The 25,242-nt window shown below is 36.3% G+C and overlaps 3 protein-coding genes across 3 annotated transcripts; all 3 read left to right on the top strand.

Moving 5' to 3' along the window:
- The first annotated feature begins 4,088 nt into the window (after positions 1 to 4,088).
- LOC125131688 (olfactory receptor 6C2-like) lies at positions 4,089 to 5,030 on the top strand. The gene has a single exon (XM_047788458.1). The coding sequence runs from the start codon at positions 4,089 to 4,091 to the stop codon at positions 5,028 to 5,030; it is 942 nt and encodes a 313-aa protein (XP_047644414.1).
- An 8,756-nt stretch (positions 5,031 to 13,786) lies between these two features.
- On the top strand, positions 13,787 to 14,737 carry LOC125130351 (olfactory receptor 6C2-like). Its single transcript, XM_047785724.1, has one exon. It carries the CDS (start codon positions 13,787 to 13,789, stop codon positions 14,735 to 14,737), a length of 951 nt encoding a protein of 316 aa, XP_047641680.1.
- Positions 14,738 to 23,612: 8,875 nt separating this feature from the next.
- Positions 23,613 to 24,549, top strand: LOC125131824 (olfactory receptor 6C2-like). Its single transcript, XM_047788583.1, is given in 2 exon segments — positions 23,613 to 24,074; positions 24,076 to 24,549. Coding segments are annotated over 2 exon segments (936 nt in total).
- Positions 24,550 to 25,242: the final 693 nt, after the last annotated feature.

The following is a 25,242-nucleotide window of genomic DNA, read 5'->3' as shown; positions in this document are numbered from 1 at the left end:
TTAGATTTAAAGCGAGTTCAAAAGCTTGAGAAAATCTCGAAGTAAGGATCTAGCGATAGAAAACTCAGGAAACCTCCACCTGCGAGTGTGACCATGGACTTATGAAAATGGGTGATTGGCAGTGCACCCACTATTTCCATGGACACATTTATGGTCGCTTTTTGTCACCCTGAGGAATTTGGGTGAAATGAGTCTCTGAAGCTATGATGACCAAAGAGTAAGTATGTTCACCTTGGTCACTTGCCTCACCTTGACACAGAGATAGAATGATGCTTGCCTCTGAAAACTAAGATGATTTGATATTTTATGAAAAGGTCTTTTTAGGAAATTAAAGAAGATAATTTTTATAGTGATGAAATAAACCCATTACAATCAAATGTCAGCCTGCTTAGGCATTAGTAAAATTATCCCAGTGTAGCATGATCTTTTGAACATCCAGAAGCAACCTTTTTCAATATCTCATTCACTCATGCAAACGATAAATATATAGACACACGCATTGCAGAGAGATGTGTGTGTGTGTGTATATCCAATAGTAATTAATCTACCCACTTGTAAATTTTACAACAAAAAGCATGTCAAGAATAATTAAAGATCATGGCCTTGTACTTCACTATAAATTAGTTTGTTAAAATTGTATCTAGGCACGATAATGATCATACTGGGAGGAAAAAAATATGTTTGCAACAAAGAACACTGCTCTGCCAACAATGTGTCAGCAGAGGGAGGATAGTGTGAACAGATACATTTCATTCCTATAACTTCAGGTGATCTATGATGGTTGCTCCCTTTATGGTCTTTAAATACCACCTCTCAGGAATTAACTTAGTTCCATTTCTTTGCCATGGTATTTTACACATGAGGTGCTGAATAGTAGAATCTGGGCACAGAGTGGGGGCTGCTTCCTGCCTTCACCTCAGTAGGAAAAAAAGGAAAGAACCAAGTGAAACTATTCATAAGGCCTCCAAGGGATGCCTTTCAGTAAGCAATGTAGGAAAATGACAGCCTTTGAGATATACTTGCCAATTGGAAATATTTGAATATTTGAGTAGCTGTTTCCAAAGAGGAAACAGCTAGAAACCGATATACAGAATTACAAATTATTGATCTCAGTTTGTAATTTCTCAGTGAGGTGTGTTGAGAAGTAGTAAGTGACATCAAAAAAGAGAAAACTCTGAATAGAAAATTAAACAGAAAGAGGGAGGCGGCTATCGCTGTGGTCATCAGTATGAGCTCTCAGCATCCACAGGTCATGGCCTAGAGTAATGCCAGAGGGATTAGCAGTAACTCCTCCACCAAAATAAGCTAGAGCAATAGCTCCCATGTTCAGAGTTATGGGAAACATCTGTTAAAGACATTTTAAAAAGGAATGTCAATTGCATTGAATGAGGAAGCCAAAAGTGTGTTTGAAGTTAGCAGGTTAAATGTGGGATGCATATGTTTTAGAGTAAAATTTTTTTGAAAATTTGATTATAAATCTGAAATTCCACTAATTGCATGATATAATTTGAATGAAGCATAGTCTTAAATCTCAACAAAATTATTTCCTCCTTCTGAATGCTAAGATAGTAATAAGCAGAGGGTTGCAAGGGGAACAAAAGGCACTTAACCCAGACCAAGGTGGCTCAAGATAATTTCTCAAAGGAATTCATGTAACCCCCTACATGAGTGAAGGATATGTCAGTTAGCCATTGGAGATAGTAGGAGGGAATCTAACCAGACAAACCACTGCACTGAGATGTACCAATAAATCATTTCAGTTTATGGCAAGCAAATGCTGTCACTAGTGGAATGATCACAAAACATTGAGGCACATGCAAAAACTCATCCTTGAATCTGGTTATACACATTTCAAACAAGGGTTTCTCCAAGGGTAAATGGTTGCAGAGCAGGAGTGATGATATATTCATGAGATAAGGTCGAGAATGAAACACAAACAATTGAAGGAGAGAAAGTTCCATACAAGAATCCATATAAGGCATGTTACAATGCTCAATACTTATTAGCGTTTTTTTTTTAATTTTTAATTTTTTAACAGCTGCATGTGTGGCGTATGAATGATCCCAGGCTAGGGGTTGAATTGGAGCTGCAACCAGTGGCCTACACCATAGCCATAGCAACCCACAGGATCTGAGCTGCATCTGTGACCTGCACCACAGCTCAAGGCAACTCTGGATACTTAACCCATTGAGCCAGGCTGGAAACCGAATCTGCACCCTAATGATTACTTGTCTGGTTCGCTATTGCTGAGCCATAACTGGAACTCAGTATTAGCTGTTTTTTTAGGAAATACACATGAACACTCTAAAATAGGCTATGAAAACTTTTGAGCCATTCAAACAGGTGCCGAGTAGCCATTTGGCCCTGTGCCTAGAAATACAAGGACATAGTTATAATTAGAGATAGAGACTTAGAAATCAGAAGCATATAGATGTTAATTGATGTCAAAGGAGTTTGATAAAGGAGCATAGCAAGCAAATAAGTGCTTGACTTCTTTTTTTTTTTTTTTTGTCTTTTTGCTATTTCTTGGGCCGTCCCCGCGGCATATGGAGGTTCCCAGGCTAGGGGTCGAATCGGAGCTGTAGCCACCGGCCTACACCAGAGCCACAGCAACACAGGATCCGAGCCGCGTCTGCAACCTACACCACAGCTCACGGCAACACCGGATCCTTAACCCACTTAGCAAGGGCAGGGACCGAACCCGCAACCTCATGGTTCCTAGTCGGATTCGTTAACCACTGCGCCACCATGGGAACTCCAGAAGTGCCTACTTCTTTAAAGATTTCTAAATGTATCAGTGCTATTAAGCAGACAGCAGACTAAATTCCAGAGAATGTGATCTTTGAAAGAAGAAATTCAAAATTTTGTCTTGAGAGACATGTATGTGACTAAAGCATGGCAAATTGTGTTCACACACAACAAGATTCATAGCAACGTTATTTATAATAATCCAAATTGGAAGCACAGATAATAGAGGAGTACCTTAATAAATTAGGGTGTATTCATAATACAATCCTCAGATTCCAGAAAAGAAAAGAACCACTTCTAGGAGTTCCCGTCGTGGCGCAGTGGTTAACGAATCCGACTAGGAACCATGAGGTTGCGGGTTCGATCCCTGTCCTTGCTCAGTGGGTTAATGATCCGGCGTTGCCGTGAGCTGTGGTGTAGGTCGCAGACGCGGCTTGGATCCTGTGTTGCTATGGCTCTGGTGTAGGCTGGCAGCCACAGCTCTGATTCGACCCCTAGCCTGGGAACCTCCATATGCTGCGGGAGCGGCCCAAGAAATGGCAAAAAGACAAAAAAAAAAAAAGAAAAGAAAAGAACCACTTCTACAAATAAAAACATGAATGAATTTCTAGAATGTAAAATTAAGAAAAGCTAGACAGAAAAGACTGTATTCACTCAGTACACTTTTTTTTTGTTTTCTGTTTTTTGTTTTTGTTTTTTTTAGGGCCACATCCGCGGCATATGGAGATTCCCAGGCTAGGGGTCCAATGGAAGCTGAAGCCACCGGCCTATGCAATAGCCACAGCAATGCAGGATCCGAGTCACCTCTGTGACCTACACCACAGCTCACAGTAACGCCGGATCCTTCACTCACTGAGCCAGGAATGGGACCCGTGTCCTCATGGATGCCAGTCAGGTTCCCTAACTGTTGAATCACAATGGGAACTCCTACACTTCCGTTTATATGCAGTTTAAAAGAGCTAAACTAAATTTCAAGCATGCGGATAATACTAGAAAGCTCTAAAGAACAGAATGTCATTATCGCAGAATTGAAATTTCCCTTAGCTCTAGGAGGCTGAGAGGCAGTGGTAATCAGGGAAAGCACCCCAAGGGCTTCTGTGGTGCAAGTTGTGTTCTATTCTTGTTTCTTTAATACATATTATTTAAGCTCCACCCATTTTTATGCACTGTCCTTTGTTATATTTACTAATAAAATATTTTATAAATAAAAACTGCTCTTAGGGGATTGTGAGGCACATGGCAGAGCAGTTCTGTTGTCCATTGACAACATGATTTTTGGTACCACTTTTTTCAATATCGATCTCAATTTTCTAAACAGATTGGGCTGAAGTCCGCAGCCCATGATGAGAAACCATACAAGACTCACGACATTCATTCTGCTGGGACTGACTGATGACCCACAACTTCAAGCTCTCCTATTTATCTTCCTGCTTGTCACCTACATGCTGAGTGTGACTGGCAATCTGACGATCATCTCCCTCACCCTAGTGAATTCTCAGCTTAAATCTGCCATGTACCTTTTCCTCCAAAATTTCTCCTTCTTAGAGATCTCATTCACTACAGTCTGTATTCCCAGATTCCTTTATAGCATGTCTATCGGAGACAAGACCATTACTTATAATGCCTGTGCTAGTCAGCTATTCTTTGTCATCTTTTTTGGATCAACAGAATTTTTTCTCTTGGCCATCATGTCCTATGACCGCTATGTGGCCATCTGCAAACCCCTGCATTATGTGACCATCATGAACAGCCGAGTCTGCAGAAGGTTTGTCCTCTCCTGTTGGGCTGGAGGCTTGTTCATCATAATCCCTCCACTTAGCCTAGGCTTAAATCTGGAGTTCTGTGACTCTAACGTCATTGATCATTTTCTCTGCGATGCATCACCTACCCTCAAGATCTCTTGTTCAGACACATGGTTCATAGAACAGATGGTTATAGCCTGCGCCGTGATGACCTTCATCATGACCCTTGTGTGTGTGGTTCTTTCCTATGTATACATCATCAAGACAATCCTAAGATTCCCCTCCGCCCAGCAAAGGGAAAAGGCTTTTTCCACCTGTTCGTCCCACATGCTTGTTGTATCCATCACCTATGGAAGCTGCATCTTCATTTACATTAAGCCCTCAGCAAAGGAAGAAGTGGACATTAATAAGGGTGTGTCAGTGCTCACCACTTCCATTGCCCCAATGCTAAACCCCTTTATATATACCCTGAGGAACAAGCAAGTGAAGCAGGCATTCAGTTATTCAGTCAAAAGAATGGCATTCTTCTCAAAGAAATAGGAAAATACTGAAATTGTGGATCCAAATTATTATGACAGCCTGGTACGGCCTTCTTTTTTTTTTTTTTTTTTTGTCTTTTTGCCTTTTCTAGGGCCACTCCTGCGGCATATGGAGATTCCCAGGCTAGGGGTCAAATTGGAGCTGTAGCCACCGACCTATGCCAGAGCGTAGCAACACGGGATCCGAGCCGCGTCTGCAACCTACACCACAGCTCACAGCAATGCCGGATCCTTAACCCACTGAGCAAGGCCAGGGATCGAACCTGCAACCTCATGGTTCCTAGTCGGATTTGTTGACCACTGCGCCACAACAGGAACTCCCAGCTTGGTATGGTCTTTGGCATAGGACCAAAGCAGATCAGTAAACTATTTTTGATGAACAATAAATAGAGAAAGAGAAAGTAAGCATTATATACTGTAAAAGCAATGTGACAAAGTTAATATTTGGTGAACATAACAATAAAAAAATTGAACTTCAAACGTATGCCTTTTTTGATTCTTTTTAAAGTAATTCATCTGTACTGTATTTACAAAAATATGAGTATGCAACAAATTGAAAGTAGTTAAATGCTAATTCTGCACTGTAAATAGTTTGGGGAACACTAGATTAATGGGCCTTAAGTTTTTACATGATTTTGTGTCTTTGAAATCATCACGGTGGCTAGACAAAGTGTCTAAAAACATTTTTGTTCTTGGAGCTAAAACAGATACTAACCCATTTATTTTTTCCCCTCCTTGCAAAACAAATGGGCTGTGGTACCATCTGCCATTAAAAGAGATTGTCCAGGAGGACAAGAGAAATTACACCTTCAAACCACTGTCACTTATTCAGCAAACAGCTCAACTGTGCAAGTACATGAAAGATGATGATGACGATGGTGACGACAGAGATGCTGGCATCCACGTAACTGGCAGGATCATTCTCCAGATGTTAGTACCAAAAAAAAACTTTCTAAAATCTTGAAAATTCTCATCACAAAAAGAAAAAGTCTATATCTATATAAGCTGACCGATGTTAACAATACTTATTGTGCTAATCATTTCACAATATATACAAATGTCAAATCATCATACCCAAAACTGATATAATTCTTTATTTCAATTACACCTCAATAAAAAGGGATTAGCAGATATCAGTTCCTATATGTAAAATAGATAAATAACTAGATTCTCTACATAACATGGGAAACTATATTCAATATCTTGAAATAAACTATAATGGAAAATAACATAAAAAGGATATACATTTTATCATATATATTATATATATATATGACTGAATCACTTTGCTGTACATCTGAAACTAATAAAACATAGCATTTCAATTTAAAAAAATTTTAAATACTTTCTAAAAATCAGAAAATGTACTCTACACAAAAAGAAGTATATTGTATCATCAAAGAGGAAGACTAACATTACAGAGTTGGAGATAAATCTTCAATGGGAGTTTATAATAGATAGGAAAATTTAAAAAAAAAAAAAAAACCTTTTAGGAAGAAGCAGGCCAAACACTGAAACAGAGAGAGAGAGACAGAGAGACAGAGAGACAGAGAGAAAGTAGCTATGTTTTGCACAAATACAAGAACAAATTCCAGTAATACTCAACAGGAAAAGTGTATGGAAAACTCGGGTTCATACTGATCAGAGATCAGTAGCATAAAGTGAGAAAGAACAAAAAAAGTATGAACCTCTGTATTAGTTCTCAAGGAAAACTCTTGAGAGTATGAAACTCTTCATACTCTTATTTATCTCATTCTTCATAACTTTCCATATTTCTCTCCCTAGTCCTCTGTGCCTGGGCATGTGGAATACATTTGTCTCTCTAATATTTTATTTCTAGATTCTTGTTCGTTCCTGAAATATTGTTCTTTTCCTTCTTTAGCTTGTCCTTTAGATAAATCCCATTCATCCTTTGGATCTCAGCATAGTGGCAATGCCTTGGGGACTTCGCCTGTGGCTCACATCATAATGTCAACACCTTGGGAAATCTTTCCCTGGCCTCTTCCCAAAGCTCACTTTCTTCCCATTTTCCCAAACCCTCCACCCCCATTGCAATAATCCTTTTGCATAAAGTCTGTCCATACTAAGTCTGTATTTATTTATTCTGTTTATGGCAAAATATAATAGTATGGATACTTTCTGAGTTTATTTCCTCTTCAATCCTCTTAAAAAGTAGACATTGAAAGTTCCCATATGGCGCAGTGGGTTAAAGATCTGGCATTGCCACAGCTGTGGCACAGGTTGCAACTGTGGTGCTAGTTCAGCCCCAGGCCTGAGAGCTTCCACATGACATGGGTGTGGCCAAAAAAAAGTACACATAATATCCTTCCAAACAATACTTTTGAGACTTTATGAGATCACATAGCAACAGATAACCTCTCCTGTGGTTGTGAAGAAAAAGAAAAACAGAACCTAGTCATAGAGGATATATGAAGTCAGGTGGAATTTTATCAGAGACATTCACTCTACTATAAACTGAATTGCTCCTCCTGCTTTCAGGGAAGACAAAGGAAGGTCAAACTATCTCCTCACCTCTGCTCCTCTTTTGCTCTGTGTACCCAACAGGATTTTCATTCATCACTTTACATATACAGTAATTGAAATACAATCATACAATTGTGAAAAATAACCACCACCACTAGAATCAGGGTGCCTTGATTTTAATCCTAACCTTACCAATTACTGGTTGCAGGACATTGAGTTGTGCAACTATAGGAATTTGATTTCTTGGTCTGCAAAGTGAAAACAATGGTAGCTGCAGCATATATAGAGCTGTGAAGACATGAGATCATGCACATAAAGAGCACTGAAAAGTTTCTGGTGCTTAGCAGATATTACTGTTATTATTAATCCTTAAATTGGACAATATCATGCCAGTGTTCTCCCAGCAGCACCACATCTAACCCAGAACTGTATTAATTTACAGCCTGGTCCCTTTTCAGTGTAGCTCAGCTTTAAAGACATTTTTCTCCCTATCTTCTAGCTTGAATCATTTCTAATGAGGAATCTGAGATTATCTGTCCCTAGACCTGCTTTATTGAGATTTTCATATCATTTGTTCTGAGGAATATTATTATTATTATTATTGATTTACAATGTTTCATCAAGTTCTGTTGTACAAAAAAGTGACCCAATCACACACATTTCCCTGTGCTGTACAGTAGGATCCCATTCTCCATCCATTCCAAATATAACGGTTTGCATCCAAAATACCCCCCAAATGCCCATCCATCCCACTCCCTCCACTTCCCCCCTTGGGAATACTGAGTCTGCTCTTCTAAACCAGGATCTTTTTCTGCTGTTTGTTTGTTTTTAGATAAGATCATCTGTTCCATATTTTAGATTCCCCAAACAAGTGATATCATACTGTATTTGCCTTATTCTTTCTGCTTACTTCATTTAGTTTGAGAGTCTCTAGATCCATCCATGTTGCTGCAAATTACATTAGTTTGTCTTTTTATGGGTGAGTAATATTCCATTGGATATATGTGTCACATCTTAATCCATTCATCTCTAATGGACATTTAGGTTGTTTCCATGTTTTGGCTATTGTAAGTAGGGCTACTATGAATACAGGGGTACATATATCGTTTTAATTAAAGTTTTGTCTGGATGCATTCCCAGCAGTGGAATTGCTGGATCATACGTTAGCTCTTTATTAAGTTTCCTGAAGTATCTCCATACTGTTTTACATAATGGTTGTACCAATTTACATTCCCACCAACATTGGAGGATAGTACTTTTTTCTCCACACCCTCTCTAGCATTTGTTGTCTGTGGACTTGTTAATGATGGGCACTCTGACTGGTGTGAGGTGTTACCTCATTGTAGTTTTGGTTTTCATTTCTCTAATAATTAGTGATATTGAGCATTTTTTCATATTCCTATTGGCCATCCCTATGTCTTCTTTGGAAAAATGTCTGTTTAGGTGCTCTGCCCACTTTTCAATTGGATTGTTGGTTTTTTGGTTTATGAGTTGCATGTGTTGTTTGTATATTTTAGAGATTAGGCCCTTGTCTGTTGTATTGTTGGCAAAGATTTTCTCCCCTTCTGTGGGTTGTCCTTCATTTTTTTTAATGGTTTCCTTTGCTGTGCAAAAGCTTTTGAGTTTGATTAGGTCCCATTGCTTTATTTGTGTCTTTATTGTTATTATTCTAGGAGGTGGATCAAACAAGATATTCCTATGATTTATGTCAAAGAGCATTCTGGCTATGTTTTCCTCTAGGAATTGTATACTGTCTGGCCTTATATTTAGGTCTTTAATCCATTCTGAGTTTATTTTCGTATATGGTGTGAGATAGTGTTCTACTTTCATTCTTTTACATGTAGGTTTCCAGTTTTCTCAGCACCATTTACTGAAGTGGGTATCCTTCTTCCACTTTATGTTCTGTCCTCCTTTGCCATAGATTAGTTGACCATAGGTACTGGGTTTTATATTTGGGCTTTCTCTCCTGTTCCATTGGAATATATTTCTGGTTTTGTGCCGGTACCATTTTGTTTTGATGACCATAGCTTTATAGTATTGTCTAAAGTTAAGAAGTTTGATTCCTCCATTTTCATTTTTCTTTTTCGATATTGCTTTGGCTATTTGGGGTCTCTTGTGTTTCCATACAGATTTTAAAATATTCTGTTCTAGGGAGTTCCCGTCGTGGCGCAGTGGTTAACGAATCCGACTAGGAACCATGAGGTTGCGGGTTCGGTCCCTGCCCTTGCTCAGTGGGTTAACAATCCGGCGTTGCCGTGAGCTGTGGTGTAGGTTGCAGACGCAGCTCGGATCCTGTGTTGCTGTGGCTCTGGCGTAGGCCAGTGGCTACAGCTCCGATTCAACCCCTAGCCTGGGAACCTCCATATGCTGCGGGAGCGGCCCAAGAAATAGCAACAACAAGAACAACAACAAAAGACAAAAAAGACAAAAAAAAATTCTGTTCTAGTTCTGTGAAGAATGTCTTGGGAAACTTGATAGGGATTGCATTGAATCTGTAGATTGCCTTGGGCAGTATAGTCATTTTGACAATATGGATTCTTCCAATCCAAGAGAATGGTATATATTTTTATCTGTTTGAGGAATTTAACTCAAATTATGATAAGGATTATTATGGTCATTGGTGTCATTTCCTTTGTTTTTATCCCTCTTGGTGATTATTGACCTGTTTTGTTTTATCATCAATTTTGTACATTTTCATACAATTTTATTTTTTTAGGGCCACACCTGTAACACAAAGAAGTTCCTAGCCTAGGAACTGAATCAGGGCTGCAGCTACCAGCCTATGCCACAGCCACAAGCAAGGCTGTATCCGAGCCATATCTGTGACCTACACCACGGCTCATGGCAATGCCAGATCCTTAACCCGCTGAGCGAGTCCAAGGATTGAACCCACATCCTCATGGATCCTAGTCAGGTTCTTGACCCACTGAGCCACAACAAGAATTTCCATTTTCATATATTTTTATTTCTTCCAATACTTTTCTGTCTTTCCTGCCCAGCCCCTGCCATGTATAATTCTTAACTCCAATTGATCTAACATGTTAGATCACATAATATCGTCCTGTAGGTTTTTAATCTACTTCTGTCTTCAATATCTTTACTTTTTTTATAATAACTACAAAGCCTTTTATTCGGCATTATTTATAATGCTATTAAAGTCATCCAGTAAATTTCTTAATTCAGGTATTATATTTCGTTTCTCAGTTAACAATTTGTGTTTTTGTTTGTTTTTTTTAGGGCCAGACCTGCAGCATAAGAAATTCCCAGGCTAGGGGTCGAATTGGACGTGTAGGTGCAGGCCTGTGCCACAGCCACAGCAATGCAAGATCTGAGCTGCATCTGGGACCTATGCTGCAGCTTGTGGCAACACTGGACCTTTAATCCACTGAGCAAGGCCAGGGATCAAACCAGCATCCTCACAAACAGTATTATTACAGGTTCATAACCTGATAAGCCACAATGGGAACTCCTGGTTTGTATGTATTTCTTAAGTAGGAATTTCTCTTCTGTAATAGCCAGCTAGAATACAAAAATACTTTCACTAAAATAATACAGACTCTTCAAAAAATTATAAAAAAGGAATCCTCCAAAAACTACGTTATATCAGTTTATTTATTAAATATATAGTTATATAAATATATTCATTTAATAATAGCAAAAATATAGTTATTTATACAATGAACTTTTTTGTTTTAATCCACTATTATAGTGACAAAATATAATGGAACTAAATTTAATTAAATTTGAGATGTTAAATAGGTCCCTAAAAAAAGATTTATATTTATCTTTATAATTTATTAAGCAAATTCAAGTTATGATTATTGTTTACATATTTTTAAATATTAAATATAATATCTTTTGATAAAGTTGCTGATTTATAATCTGAAAATATTTTTCCAAAGTATTAACATTAGTTATCTCTAGGTTATGATATCATGTAGATTTTATCTGATTAATTCTTGGAATAGTTTTATTTATTCACATAAAAGGTAAATGCAAGAGAAAAGCTGAGCTCTTTGATCCTCAGAGTGATTTGGATGATACAAATATAAATAAAAATTATTTAGAATTTTACCTTATCTCATTCTTATTGTCTGTGCCCCAATCCCTAAGATGTTCCTTCTGCTTTCCCCTGTGGCTCCTACTCCTCAGAGCTGCATGTTTTAGGCTTTTGGCCAACATTATGACACAAAGATTCCATAGTGATTTTATTGAACCTGGGTCTCTGAGCACCCTTCTGTTGATTCATTAAGTTGTAAGGGTGCTAAATAAAAGAAACATCAATCCTATTAATGTATCAACTTCTCCCGGCCCAGGAAGTCAGGATATCAAGATCTCTAAAACCTGAGAGAATTCTTGGTAATTCTCAGTCTCAGAGCTGTTTTTATTTTCAGCAAGACAAAGGGTTTCTTAGACTTGTAAGAGCCACTATGTATGAGGAAAATTTTATAGTATTTGGTGATGAATAATAGAATTACACATTCCAAATGGAACATGAATACAGAGTAAGATTATGAGCAATAGAGACCAGAAAGACACAAATAAAGGTTATCTTTAAGTAATGTTGCTAAACAACTACTTGAAGTTATGACTGACTGGCAAAAAAGTAAGTACACTGAAGGCTTTATTTTCATTGTCCTTTGTAAGATACAGTTATAAATTCCTATGCTAAAAAAATGCATAATATCCATCTTTACCAAATCAAAGCTTTTAGTGTAAATTTTGACATATGGTAATGGAACTAAAAATTATGTTAGGTGTCATTTTAAAAAATAATTAATTTGAATAGGTAAAAACCATGGGACAGGTTGATTTTAAAGCATTAGTTGGAGTTCCCATTGTGGCGCAGCAGAAATGAATCCAACGAGGAACCATGAGGTTGCAGGTTCGATCCCTGGCCTCGCTTATTGGGTTAGGGATCTGGTGTTGCTGTGAGCTGTGGTGTAGGTCGCAGAGGTGGCTCAGACCTGACATTATTGTGGGTCTGGTGTAGGCCGGCAGCAACAGCTCTGATTAGACCCCTACCCTGGGAACCTCCGTATGCCGCAGGTGCAGCTCTAAAAGGACCAAAAACAAAAACAAACAAACAAACAAAAAAAGCATTAGTTAGTACAGTATAGTTTGAGAAATATCAAGACAGTAAATGCCTACCTAATTTTCAGTCACAACTTAACAAAAACAAAAAATACAAATACACATGGACACATACGCAAATGAGGTCATCACTCCCATGTAAAACGAGGTCATACAGACTCATGATTTCTCATCTCATTTGGCATCCCTCCCTTCACTACAAATTCTGGTTCTTGAGGAAGTCTAAATAAACAGAAATGAATGCACTGCATCCTAAGTTTAACATCCTTAATGTGTAATATCAAGGAGAAACTGAGTTTCATGGATGAACCTCATTAATTTTGAAAAATAAACCATGTTACTTCTAGAACCCTGAAAATGCACTGCAGTGTGAAAGTCTGAGTTCAGGGTCACAGTGATGCCCTAAGTGCCCATGACTAGGACAAGGAGAAGAAGTTGAGCTGTGGAGTGTTTTTCACAACATCCCAGATTCACTTGCCTATGGTTGTACCCTGGGTTGCCCTTAATTTGAGGGAAGCTTTCAAAAGTCCTCAAGCAAAGAAAAACCAAAGCCATTTCCTTCCCATAGTAGTATCTGCAAACCCTGAAGCTTTACTGAGGACACAATTTGTGTGTGTGTGAAAGTTGAGCCTGCTACATGTCAGTAGGAAGAGTATATTTTGAAGGAAGACAATAAAATGTATAATGACATAAAATAATTTCCATTCTGTGAGGGGAATTTCCTATTTGTTCAGTGACATCAGGAAATCCAAGCACGGGAGGCACTGAATGAAGGCTGAAAATAATTGAAGGCGATGTCTGTAATTAATTGGAGCAAGCTGTGGAAAAATTTTTAGAAAATTCTCTCAGAATTACAAGGTATTCGACCACTAGCTTATATAACTCATGGCTAGAAATGCTAAGCCATAAGCATTGTGAACAAAAATAAAACTATATGATCAGAGACCAAGGCAAGGATTAGAATACAGTTACTACTTGTATCCGCAATGAAAATACTACTCATAAACAAGATGTTAACTTCAAGACAGTCAAGCCAGTTTTTTGTCTTTTTGTTTTTTGGGGTTTTTTTTGGGGGGGGGCATTTCTAGCCATTGCTGAGTCCTCATTTTGGCTTCATTGCACTCTTTTCAAGTATCTCTGAATTCTTCCTGCAGATTGGGCAGAAAGCGAGAATCCATGATGAGAAACCACACAATAACAACATTCATCCTTCTGGGACTGACTGATGACCCACGAATGAAAGTTCTGATTTTCATCTTCCTTTTCTTTACCTACATGTTGAGTGCAGCTGGGAATCTGACCATTATCTCCCTCACCTTCATAGATTGCCGCCTTAGGACAGCCATGTACTTTTTTCTCCAAAATTTCTCTTTCTTGGAAATCTCATTCACAACGGCTTGTATTCCCAGATTTTTGTACAACATAGCAATGGGTGACAAAATCATTACTTATGCAGCTTGTGCTGCTCAAATATTTTTTACTTACCTTTTTGGGATAACGGAATTTTTTCTTCTAGCCATCATGTCCTTTGACCGCTATGTAGCCATCTGCAAACCCTTGCACTATGTAACCATCATGAACAACAGAGTCTGCAATAGGTTAATCATCAGCTGTTGGATGGCTGGTTTGTGCATCATAATCCCCCCACTAAGCCTGGGCCTCAATCTGGAATTCTGTGACTCTAACGTCATTGACCATTTTTTCTGTGATGCCACTCCTCTGCTAAAGATATCATGCTCAGACACACGGTTCATAGAGAGAATGATTTTAGTGTGTGCTGTGTTGACATTCATCTTGACCCTTGTGTGTGTAGTTCTGTCCTACATTTATATCATCATGACAATTCTAAGATTCTCTTCCTCTCAGCAAAGGACAAAAGCCTTTTCGACCTGTTCTTCCCACATGATTGTGGTTTCCATCACTTACGGCAGCTGTATATTCATCTACATCAAACCTTCAGCCAGGAAAGAGGTGGCTCTTAATAAGGGAGTTTCCCTGCTCATTCTTTCTATTTCACCCACGTTGAACCCTTTTATTTATACCCTGAGAAACAAGCAAGTGCAGAAAGCCTTGAATGACTTGATCAAAAGATTGCATTCTTCTTCAAAAAGTAAGAAAAAAGGTACTTGATTCATCATGATGAAAGCATGAATATTCCTTCAACATTTCTGGTAAAATTCTAATCATATCAGAGTCTTCAATAATGTCTTTTCCAGTTTTATTAACATTTTGCAACTTCTTTAACTTTACTGATAGGGAACTATTACCATTTCACTTTTCTCTTCCATATCTATTTAACAATTCCATCCACATGGATATGTTTATAATAAAATTTGAGTTAAAAATTATAAATGGGTGTAATGCAGTAATAAAAACCACAAATTTTTGTAAGAATATGTTATAATTCCAGAACTAAGAAAAATACGATCGATTGAAATACTGTAAAAATTCTAACCAGAGCAAATACCTGAAAAATTGTCAGTACAAATTTATCATTTTCAGTGTTTTGTTATCTTATAGCAAATAATGGAAATCCCTGGGTGAGAGAGAGAAAACAAAACAGCTTGAGCCTGACACTAAGTATGGCATAGATTGGAGAAGAGTGAATAAAGATACTTTAAAATGCATCCGAACAGAATGAATTTAAATAGAAATGGCATATAAGATCTCAACAGTCACATGATGAAAAAATTTAGAAATGGCACAGTAAAGTCAAACTTCAATTAATGAATTGATGCACATTCAATGGAACGTAGAATTATAATACAATCTACCAACCACAAATTCAGAAAAACTTGAATATTTTTGTCCACCAGCTTAAAAAAAAAAGAAAAGAAGAGAAACAGATCCCTTAACATAACTTAAATCCTGATTGTAGACGCATGCAAGTGGAGTTTTTAAAGTCTACAAATCAGACATAAAATTCAAAATGTAAATATTTAAAATAAATCCTTTAAAATTAAGTGCATAATACCAATTAAATATCAATTAAAAATTTGAGGGTGAAATTACAGCATATCTAACAAGACACAACACACTAAAAATCTGTTTTTAAAGCATATATATCTCTAAAAATCTGTAGTATAAGGTACATTTGTGTATATAAATTTTTACTTGAGAGTAATTTATGTACCTACACATATTTTATATTTTTTAAGTAGATTGAAAACAAAGAGACTCATACTCATCCAAAACAATTCAAAAATAACATAATGAAACAAAGAAGACTGAACAATGAAAGTTTAAAATAAAAAGCAAAAGCAGTTAACTGTAAAACTTAAAGTGAACAAATCAGAGGCTGGTTTTCTTAAAACTGTGGAAAAAATAATCTTACATCCCAAATATCGGGAAAAAGGCAGAAAGCAACATATTAAAGATTAATAATTAGAAGCAGGATATAAATATCAATACTTAAGGAATTCAAATACATATAAATACATGCTGCATTCAATTTGACAACAAAAGACAGAAAAATTGGAAGCAATAACAAATTCTTGGCAAGACATGAAAAAAAGAAATTACAAATCTGAATAAAGCAATACTGATAAAATATACTGGGGAAGTGAATAAATTTCTGCCTTTAATGTGGAAACAGGATAAATTTTTTTTAAAAAACTCTCATTAACTTTAAAAAAATATCCTAATTAGTTTCAGCTTAAATTGATCCATTCCAAATCATAGAAAAAGAAAACAACACAATTGCATTTTTAAGCGTAAAAATAGAATTTTTCTATATAAAATATCTGTAAGTACATTTTAGGAAAATATTAAAAGAAAAAAGATTATGAACAACTATATTTTAATCTACCATGAAAAGCTAGATCTCTGTAAAATCTATCCACACACTTTATCATATGAATTTTTAAAGTTAGACATCATGAGAATAGATAAGTAGATGCTTAAAACCTTTAATAAAATTTAATAGTCATGAAAGATCACAATTAAAATAGGAATATGTTAAAAAACTATTTATAAAAATATTTTAAAAAATAAAATACCAATAGATTATAAATGTAAATCAGGAAATAATAATGGATGCTGAGTCTCCTCCTTGTTATTCAACATTGTTTTGTATGATCTTAAAAAGTCATAAAAAAATAAAAGTCATTAGAAATACTAGACAAAAATACAAAAGTAACTTTTTGCAATTTGAATATGCATGTTTTAAGTATTGCTAATTCTGAATACAAAAGGTGTTTATAATGTATGACAGCTAAGCATTTACATGGTAAGTTAATTGGCAGCATCTTTTATGTCTGTATCAGTAAAAGAAATCATGCCTATGGATTGATATTTTAATTTCATAGAAAGACATACAAACTCTTCTGCTAACACTGAAGAGGGTATAAATGCAAGAAACTAATAGACAATAGAATTTAGAAAAGAATTTAAGTTGGATAAGTAAGGATATATTTTTTAAAAAAGTGGTCTACTTCTGTAAACCAATAAAACCTGAAAAGCAAACTAAGTAACTAATTTAAATCATAACAATAACAAAGGGACTTCACTAAGAAGTGAAACACGGTTTTCTTAATGAAGAAAGAGATAAAATCCATTTAAAGATATAAAATCATGAAAATATATAATTTTAAAAGTTATCTCATTCTTGGATGCAAAGTAATAGACCAAAAGTATTATAATTCACCTAAAACTAACATAAAAATTTAATGCAATTATCATTAAATTTCCAACAGTTATGCTATTAATCACATATAATTATTTCCAGATGTACTTGGAAAAATAAAACTCACAAATATCCCACAAATGTACAAATAAGATCCACTGAAATAAATTTAAAATATGTATTGGTGGAGGAATAGTTAATGCACAGAACAAAAAAAATATAGAAAAAGGAGTATCCACAGTGGCACCATGGGATCAGCAGTGTCTTGGAAGTGCTAGGACCCAGGCTCCATCCCTGGCCCAGCACAGTGGATCTGGGTTAGGTCTCAACTATGGCTGGGATCTGATCCCTGGCCTGGGAACGCCATATGCCATGGGGTGTCCTAAAAAAACAAACAAACAAACAAACAAAAAAACAAAAACAGAAAAAGATGTGTATAAGTAAGGTAATATGTTCAATTACAAAGATGGAATTTAAATTCAGCGTGAAAAGAATTATTTAATGAATGTTGTGACTACAACTTCTTCTGTAAGTAAATATGTTAGACCTATATCTTTTTACAACGTGCACAATGGTTTAAACGACTCATACTATCTATAGATGGATCTATCCATAGATCAGTAGATGGATCATGTATACACACATATACAGCGTGTGTGTATTTCCTGGAAGAAAATACATGATGCACGGTTAAAACACTTCTCAATGGAAAAAGAACACTAAAATGAAAAAAAGGAGTTGCCTGCAGTGGCTCAGCAGTTAATGAACCCTAGTATCAATGAGGACATGGGTTCTATCCCTGGCCTTGTTCAGTGGGTTAGGGATTCTGCGTTGCCATGGACTGTGGTGTAGGTAGCTGACCCGCCTCAGATCCAGCCTTGCTGCTGCTTTGCGTAGGCCAGCGGCTGCAGTGCCAATTTGAACCCCAGCCTAGGAAACTCCATATACTGCATGTGAGGCCCTAAAAAGCAAAAAATAAAATAAATAAATAAAATAAAATAAAGAGTGTTATACTTCTGAGTATATGTAATTTAAAACACTTCCTGTACACAATGTTATATGTCGATTTGTTTCAATAAAAATGGGGAAAAAGGAAAACGATCTTTTCTACCCAGAGGAAATACAGTTAGTAAACAAATACATGGAAAAAATTATTTACCCTTGAGAGTAAACAAAGAAATACAAGAGAAAAATCTTTAAAACAGCATTTTATGTCTACTAAAATAGCAAAATCACAGCTTTGTAGTACAGTAATTTTCAAAACGAAATTATCAAGTAGTCATACTTGATGGCACTGTAAATTAATAAAATACTTTTGGAAAGGAATACAGCAATAAAGAACAACAGCCATAAATACAGTAAAAAATAAAAATTAAAAATAAAACACTTTATAAATCAAAATACATAGTACAGTAAATCCCAAAAAACATGTGCTAGATTAATATCTAAATTATAAAAAGAGCTCTTACATATAGAAACAGGATATACAAATAATCCAAAAGGAAGTGAAGAATTGGAATAGATAATTTGCCTATGAGCAAATCAAATTTAGAGACAAATATATAAATATAGAAAAATTTAGTCAAACTCATTTGCAGCCCATGCCAAAATGAAGTGATATTGAGATAGTGGGGCTGTTGAAAAGACCTCTTACCCTTCCTACTTATTAGAACCTGTGGGAAATGGCTACTCTTCACTGTGTCTGTTGAAATGTAAATTGCATGTAAATGCAATTGCAATGATAACTGTAAATGAAATGTAGATCCAAATGTAATTGTAAATGAAATGGAAGTTACAATATTGCATGGCTGTGTTTACTTAAACTGCTATAAGAAAACAAACTAGTGCACAGAGACAGACAACTTATCAGTGGCTGCCCGAGTGGGGAAGGGCAGGAAGGAGAGGGCACAGGGAAGAACAGAGATGCCCATGGACTCTTGGGGCTGATGGGCATTTTCACTCTTTTTATGGTATTAATGTTTTCACAGGAGTGTACATACATCAAATTTTAAAATTATACACTCTAAATATGTGCAGTTTACTGTGTGTTGATTTTTCTTTGTAAAACTATTAAGAAAAGTAAGAAAATGAACAAAATAACCTGATACTTGTTATCCTCTTTGTCCCCAAGGACACAGGAGCCAAAGCATTTTTTTGTTAGTTATTTTGCTTTTGCCAAATAAAATTACTCCAAAGATTCGTTAGTGACTTCTGAGGGTAAATCACCAAGGACCTTTTTGAAATTCATTTATTTGAAGAGAGAAAAAAATGGGGGAAAAAAAAGAAAAGATAAGGTTGGTATTGTTCAAACCTTTGTCTCTGTCCAAAGATATTGAAATACCAACTCTTTCAAAAGAGGAGAGAGTCTCTGCCACTGGGATCACTTTTTTTTTTTAACTTTTTAAATGTTAATTTATACATAAAAATATTTTTTAGGCCTTTCCTGAGAAAGTCAATCCATTTATTTATTTATTTATTTATTTATTTATTTATTTATTTACTGGTGACAACAATCTCAGGGAGCTTTCTACACAGTCGAAAATCATGTGAAGGTGAAAAATGATGCATGAGCAAAAGTGAACAGAAGTTCACATTAAAATCTTCATAAAAACCAACCATTTTCACATATGTGGCTTTAGGAATTGCTATTTTAATCACCTTAAGGAAGTTATGATTGACTCACAGAAAGGTAAGTATAATAAGTTTTTCAACATTAGTAATATTTCCCTTTGTTTAACTTTGGTCATATTTTTCTCTGAGAAAAAATAGTTCAACTGCCTGCATTAAATTCAGATATATAAGCTATGATTTATATATGGTATAAAGACTTCAAAAATATATGTGAGATGTCTTAATATACGTAGGTGGATATATAAATGAGAATCCTAACACAATGTATACCCAGAAATGACATAAGCCATACCACAACCTCAAAATGAAAAATATACAAGCTCTGCATAGGAATGTGTGAGTGTGGGTACTTCTCCCTTCATCACTCATTAGCAATCCCTGCCTCTTTCCACATGTTTATTGAAAGATAGATGAACCAAAATCTATTGGTTACATGTCAGTGTCAATTAGTTTATTAAATTATATCTTATAATACTGTATAATATCTTGTAAGAAAAAAATACCGTTTTTGAACACTGAGTAATGTCAATAGCATGCTGAGTTGTTACATAGTGATGCATATGTAGCCTGAGAGATAAAGAGAAAGGATGACCCCCAAGACTTGGTAGACTGCAACCATCATTCTCTACTACTTCTGAAATTAATCTAATATATATATATATATATTGCATATGTCCCAGAATTCTCTGGGAGGGTTCTAGTTTTCAGGCAAACTATGAGCCGTACGTCAGCACTTCGTCCCCACACTGGTGTCTGCCAATGTGTGTTTAATACTATGAACTGGGCAAACCAGAAGATATGGCCCTTCTCCTACTTCAGTATGAATAAAATACAGTTGAAAAACAATGAAGAGAAAGTCTTCGTGAACAAATACATTGTGGTTTCAAAGGGAAACTTTTTCAAAAATTGGCATAGGATAACAAGCACTAGGATATAGTGAAAATTGAGAACTTTCAATTACCCCACCACAATAATTAATTCTGAAAGCCCAAGCAAATTACTGTGCAGTAGCATTGGGCATAAATTTAGCATCAGAAAACCCAGGATATCTCTGGAATTAACATTGCATTAATAGATAACAGTGAAGAAAGAAACACAGTGTCAATGAAAATACAGTTACTTAATTGAAAAACCAGGGAGGGAAGAGAAGGCTGTTATAGCTTTTGTCATAGTTGTGAAGATTATTTCAGCGGTTCCCATTGTGGCTCAGTGGTTAACAAATCGACTAGGAACCCTGAGGTTTCGGATTCAATTCCTGGCCTTGCTCAGTGGGTTAAGGATCCAGTGTTGCTGTGGGCTGTGGTATAGGTCACTGACACAGCTTGGATCTTGGCATTGTTGTGACTGCGGCATAGGCCAGCAGCTACAGCTCCAATGAGACCCCCTAGCCTGGGAACCTACATATGCTGCGGGTGCGGCCCTAAAAAGACAAAAAGACCAAGAACAAATAAATAAATAAAGATTATTTCATAGTGCGCCTTAAAAAAAAAACAACTCTTCTTTAAAAGGAAAAAGCTCTTACTGTAGCACAGGGAACTATATCCACTCTCTTATGATAGAACATGATGGAAGATAACATGAGAAAATAATGTATATGTGTATGACTGGGTTACTTTGCTATACAGCAGAAATTGATACAACATTGTAAATCAACCATAATACAATTTTTTAATGAAAAATATAAAAAAATGAGTGGCAGGATAAATAGAAGATTTATTTGGGGAAGCAAAAGATGCTTCCCCAAATTTCAAATTTTATTGCATATTTTTAACTTACTCATTTATTGTTTTCTCTCTGTCTTAGAATATTTGTGCCTTGAGATTAGGAAAATGTTGTTTAAATGATATTAAAAGGAAATTTACTTTCTTATAAATAAAATCTAGCCACAGAAATAAATAAATAAATGGAAAAGCAAAATAACTATAAAATTTCCTAGTCATAGACTCAGATTTACAAAAAATTAATAAAAATATTCATTATCAGAATTTAAGCATAAATATGAAGAAATATTTTTGTCTGTGTGTACTTGATAAATTTGGGGTATATAACTTTATTCAGAAAATATTCTTTATGAGAATTGCACAAAATGTATCAGAGGAAGTTTTACTTCAAATGAAAACCAGTGATGATTACATTTACTCAGTTAAGTTGCAAAATACAGGGCAAAATATACAAGATAAGTGCTTACTATAACAACTGGCACAGAATGGATGGTTAATACTATAATAACTGGCACAGAATACATGGTTAATTCATGGTTAATACTTACTATAATAACTGGCACAGAATGGATGGTTAATACTGTACTAACTAGCACAGAATACATGGTTAATACGGGCAGAGGGAAGAGAGCACCCAACCACGTGGATGATCATGGCTTCTGTTTTAGTGACACTGAAATGGACATGAGTGGTTTGTACAAGCAGGTGTTTGTGAGTCAGTTCAATACATAAGCAGGTGTGCTTGGTATGCAAGTCAATAATATTAAGTCAGAAAAATTCATTGCTGGAAACAGAAATTTAGTCTTCCTTAGGTGAAAGATGTTATATAAAATGGTAGGAATTGTGGATTAAACGGAGCGAGGTGTATAGTCGGAAGGGAAGAGCAACTAAGAGGTCCAAGAATCCAAGCAGGCACAAAGATAACTTAGAAAAATCGTATGTGTAAGTTTACAGTTCCTTTATCAAAGTAGTTCCTTTAAGAATACAACAGGAGTTCCCGTCGTGGCGCAGTGGTTAACGAATCCGACTAGGAACCATGAGGTTGCGGGTTCGGTCCCTGCCCTTGCTCAGTGGGTTAACGATCCGGCGTTGCCCTGAGCTGTGGTGTAGGTTGCAGACACGGCTCGGATCCCGTGTTGCTGTGGCTCTGGCGTAGGCCGGTGGCTATGGCTCCGATTTGACCCCTAGCCTGGGGACCTCCGTATGCCGCGGAAGCGGCCCAAGAAATAGCAAAAAGACAAAAAAAAAAAAAAGAATACAACAAAATTGTGTTTACTGTATGGTATTTTAAATAACAGTTTATACATTGATAGAGAAATGTGGAAGGAAGTCGAAGGAGGGAAGCTTATACAGAGCCTCTGTGTAATGTCTCGCTTTGTTCATAGGAGAAAACGACTTATCTACCAAAAAAAAAAAAAAATAGAAAAGTCTTAGAAAGCTGGAGCAGAGATTTAATGTCCCATTTTGACAAGGACAAAATTGTTAACCAGAAGCATAATTTAATGATTTTTTTTAACATAGCTCTGAATATGGAAGAATGTGGGGAGGCAAACAGCATTTTGCTATTCCTGAAATCTCACTATATTAGCAATATATCCAGGCATACGCCTCTATGTATATTGGGTTTTTTTTGTTTGTTCGTTTTCTGGCTTTTTAGGGCCGCACCCGCGGCATATGTAATTTCCCAGGCTAGGGGTGAAATCAGAGCTGCAGTTGCCGGCCTACGCCACAACCACAGCAATGCAGTTTCCAAGATGCATCTGCGACATTCACCACTGCTCATAGCAACACCAGATCCTTAACCCACTGAGAGAGGCCTGGGATCAAACCCACATCCTCACGGATACTAGTCAGGTTCATTAACCACTGAGACATGACACGAACTACAGCATAAACATATTGTGATTTAAATATAATATGAAAATATACTGAATATCGATCTGATTAAATTAGATTTTACACAAGTTAGATACCCTAAATAATAACCTCTGAATTATTGGGCATGCAGGCTGGACAGAAGTCATCAGTGATGAGAAACTATACAATAACCACCTTCATTCTGCTGGGACTGACAGATGACCCTGAGCTGCAGGTTCTGATTTTTATCTTTCTATGTCTCACCTACACGATGAGTGTAACTGGGAACCTGACCATCATCACACTCACCTTTGTGGATTCCCACCTGAAAACACCCATGTACTTTTTCTTAAAAAATTTCTCTTTCTTAGAAATCTCATTCACAACGGCCTGTGTTCCCAGATATTTGTATAATATAGCAACAGGTGACAATATCATCACATATAATGCTTGTGTCGTCCAAGTGTTTTTTACTGACCTCTGTGCAGTAACAGAATTTTTCCTCCTGGCCACCATGTCCTATGACCGCTACGTGGCCATCTGCAAACCCCTGCATTATGTGGCCATCATGAGCAGCAGAGTCTGCCAGAGGCTTGTTTTTTGCTCTTGGGTGGCGGGATTGTTGGTCATAATCTCCCCCACTCAGCCTGGGGCTAAATCTGAAATTCTGTGACTCAAATGTTGTTGATCATTTTCTCTGTGATGCTTCTCCTCTCCTCAAGATATCATGTTCAGACACCTGGTTCATGGAACCAACTGTTTTCATCTGTGCTGTGCTGACCCTCATTTTGACTCTTATGTGTGTGATTCTATCCTATATGTATATCATGAAGACAATTTTAGGATTTCCATCTGCCCAACAAAGAAGAAAGGCCTTTTCCACCTGTTCTTCCCACATGACTGTGGTTTCCATCACTTATGGCACATGCATGTTCATCTATATGAATCCTACAGCCAAGGAAAAAGTGACTATTAATAAAGTGGCTTCACTACTCATTTCTTCCATTTCACCTACATTAAATCCATTTATTTATACACTGAGAAATAAGCAAGTGAAGAAAGCCTTCAATGACTCGATAAAAAGAATTGCATCATTATTTAAAAAGTAAAAGAAAATAGTAATCAATAAAATAAAGTTAAAAGATAAATGGCTGCTAAACCTTTCTATTTAAACTTATAATTTTCTTTATCATTTAATAATCTTATTTCAGTTATGTTTTATTTCTCTGATCCTCTTTAGATTTATTTACCTTGTATCTTTTTTTTTTTTTGTCTTTTTGCCTTTTCTAGGACTGCTCCCGTGGCATATGAAGGTTCCCAGGCTAGGGGTCGAATCGGAGCTGTAGCCGCCAGCCTACACCACAGTCACAGCCATGTGGGATCCAAGCTGAGTCTGCAACCTACACCACAGTTCATGGCAACGCCGGATCCTTAACCCATTGAGCAAGGCCAGGGATTGAACCCACAACCTCATGGTTCCTAGCTGGATTGGTTAACCACTGAGCCACGACAGGAGCTCCTAGATTTATTTACATTGTATCTTAATGAACTCAATTATTTCCTTAGGTTTTTACTCAATTTCTTGAAGGAGATTTGTCTCAGTAAAGAAAATAAAAGCATATTTCTCATATATTTATTTGTGGATAAGTATAATCCCATATAATTAAATTTTATGTTAGTAATAAAAACAATTATTTAATCTTCCATAAAACTGGAAGCATAATATTAGTGATTACTGTACTCAAATGTGCACAAAATTCTACAAAAATTCAACTAAGAATTGAAATTTTATGGTAAGATAC

This window comes from Phacochoerus africanus, chromosome 7 (assembly GCF_016906955.1).
Source record: "Phacochoerus africanus isolate WHEZ1 chromosome 7, ROS_Pafr_v1, whole genome shotgun sequence".
Taxonomy (NCBI): domain Eukaryota; kingdom Metazoa; phylum Chordata; class Mammalia; order Artiodactyla; family Suidae; genus Phacochoerus; species Phacochoerus africanus.
Note: the sequence above shows the minus strand (reverse complement) of the source record. Positions and strands in the feature narration are given on the sequence as shown.

Excerpts from the sequence above, each read along its gene's own strand:
- LOC125131688 (XM_047788458.1), top strand. The coding sequence starts at position 4,089 with ATGATGAGAAACCATACAAGACTCACGACATTCATTCTGCTGGGACTG.
- LOC125130351 (XM_047785724.1), top strand. The coding sequence starts at position 13,787 with ATGAGAAACCACACAATAACAACATTCATCCTTCTGGGACTGACTGAT.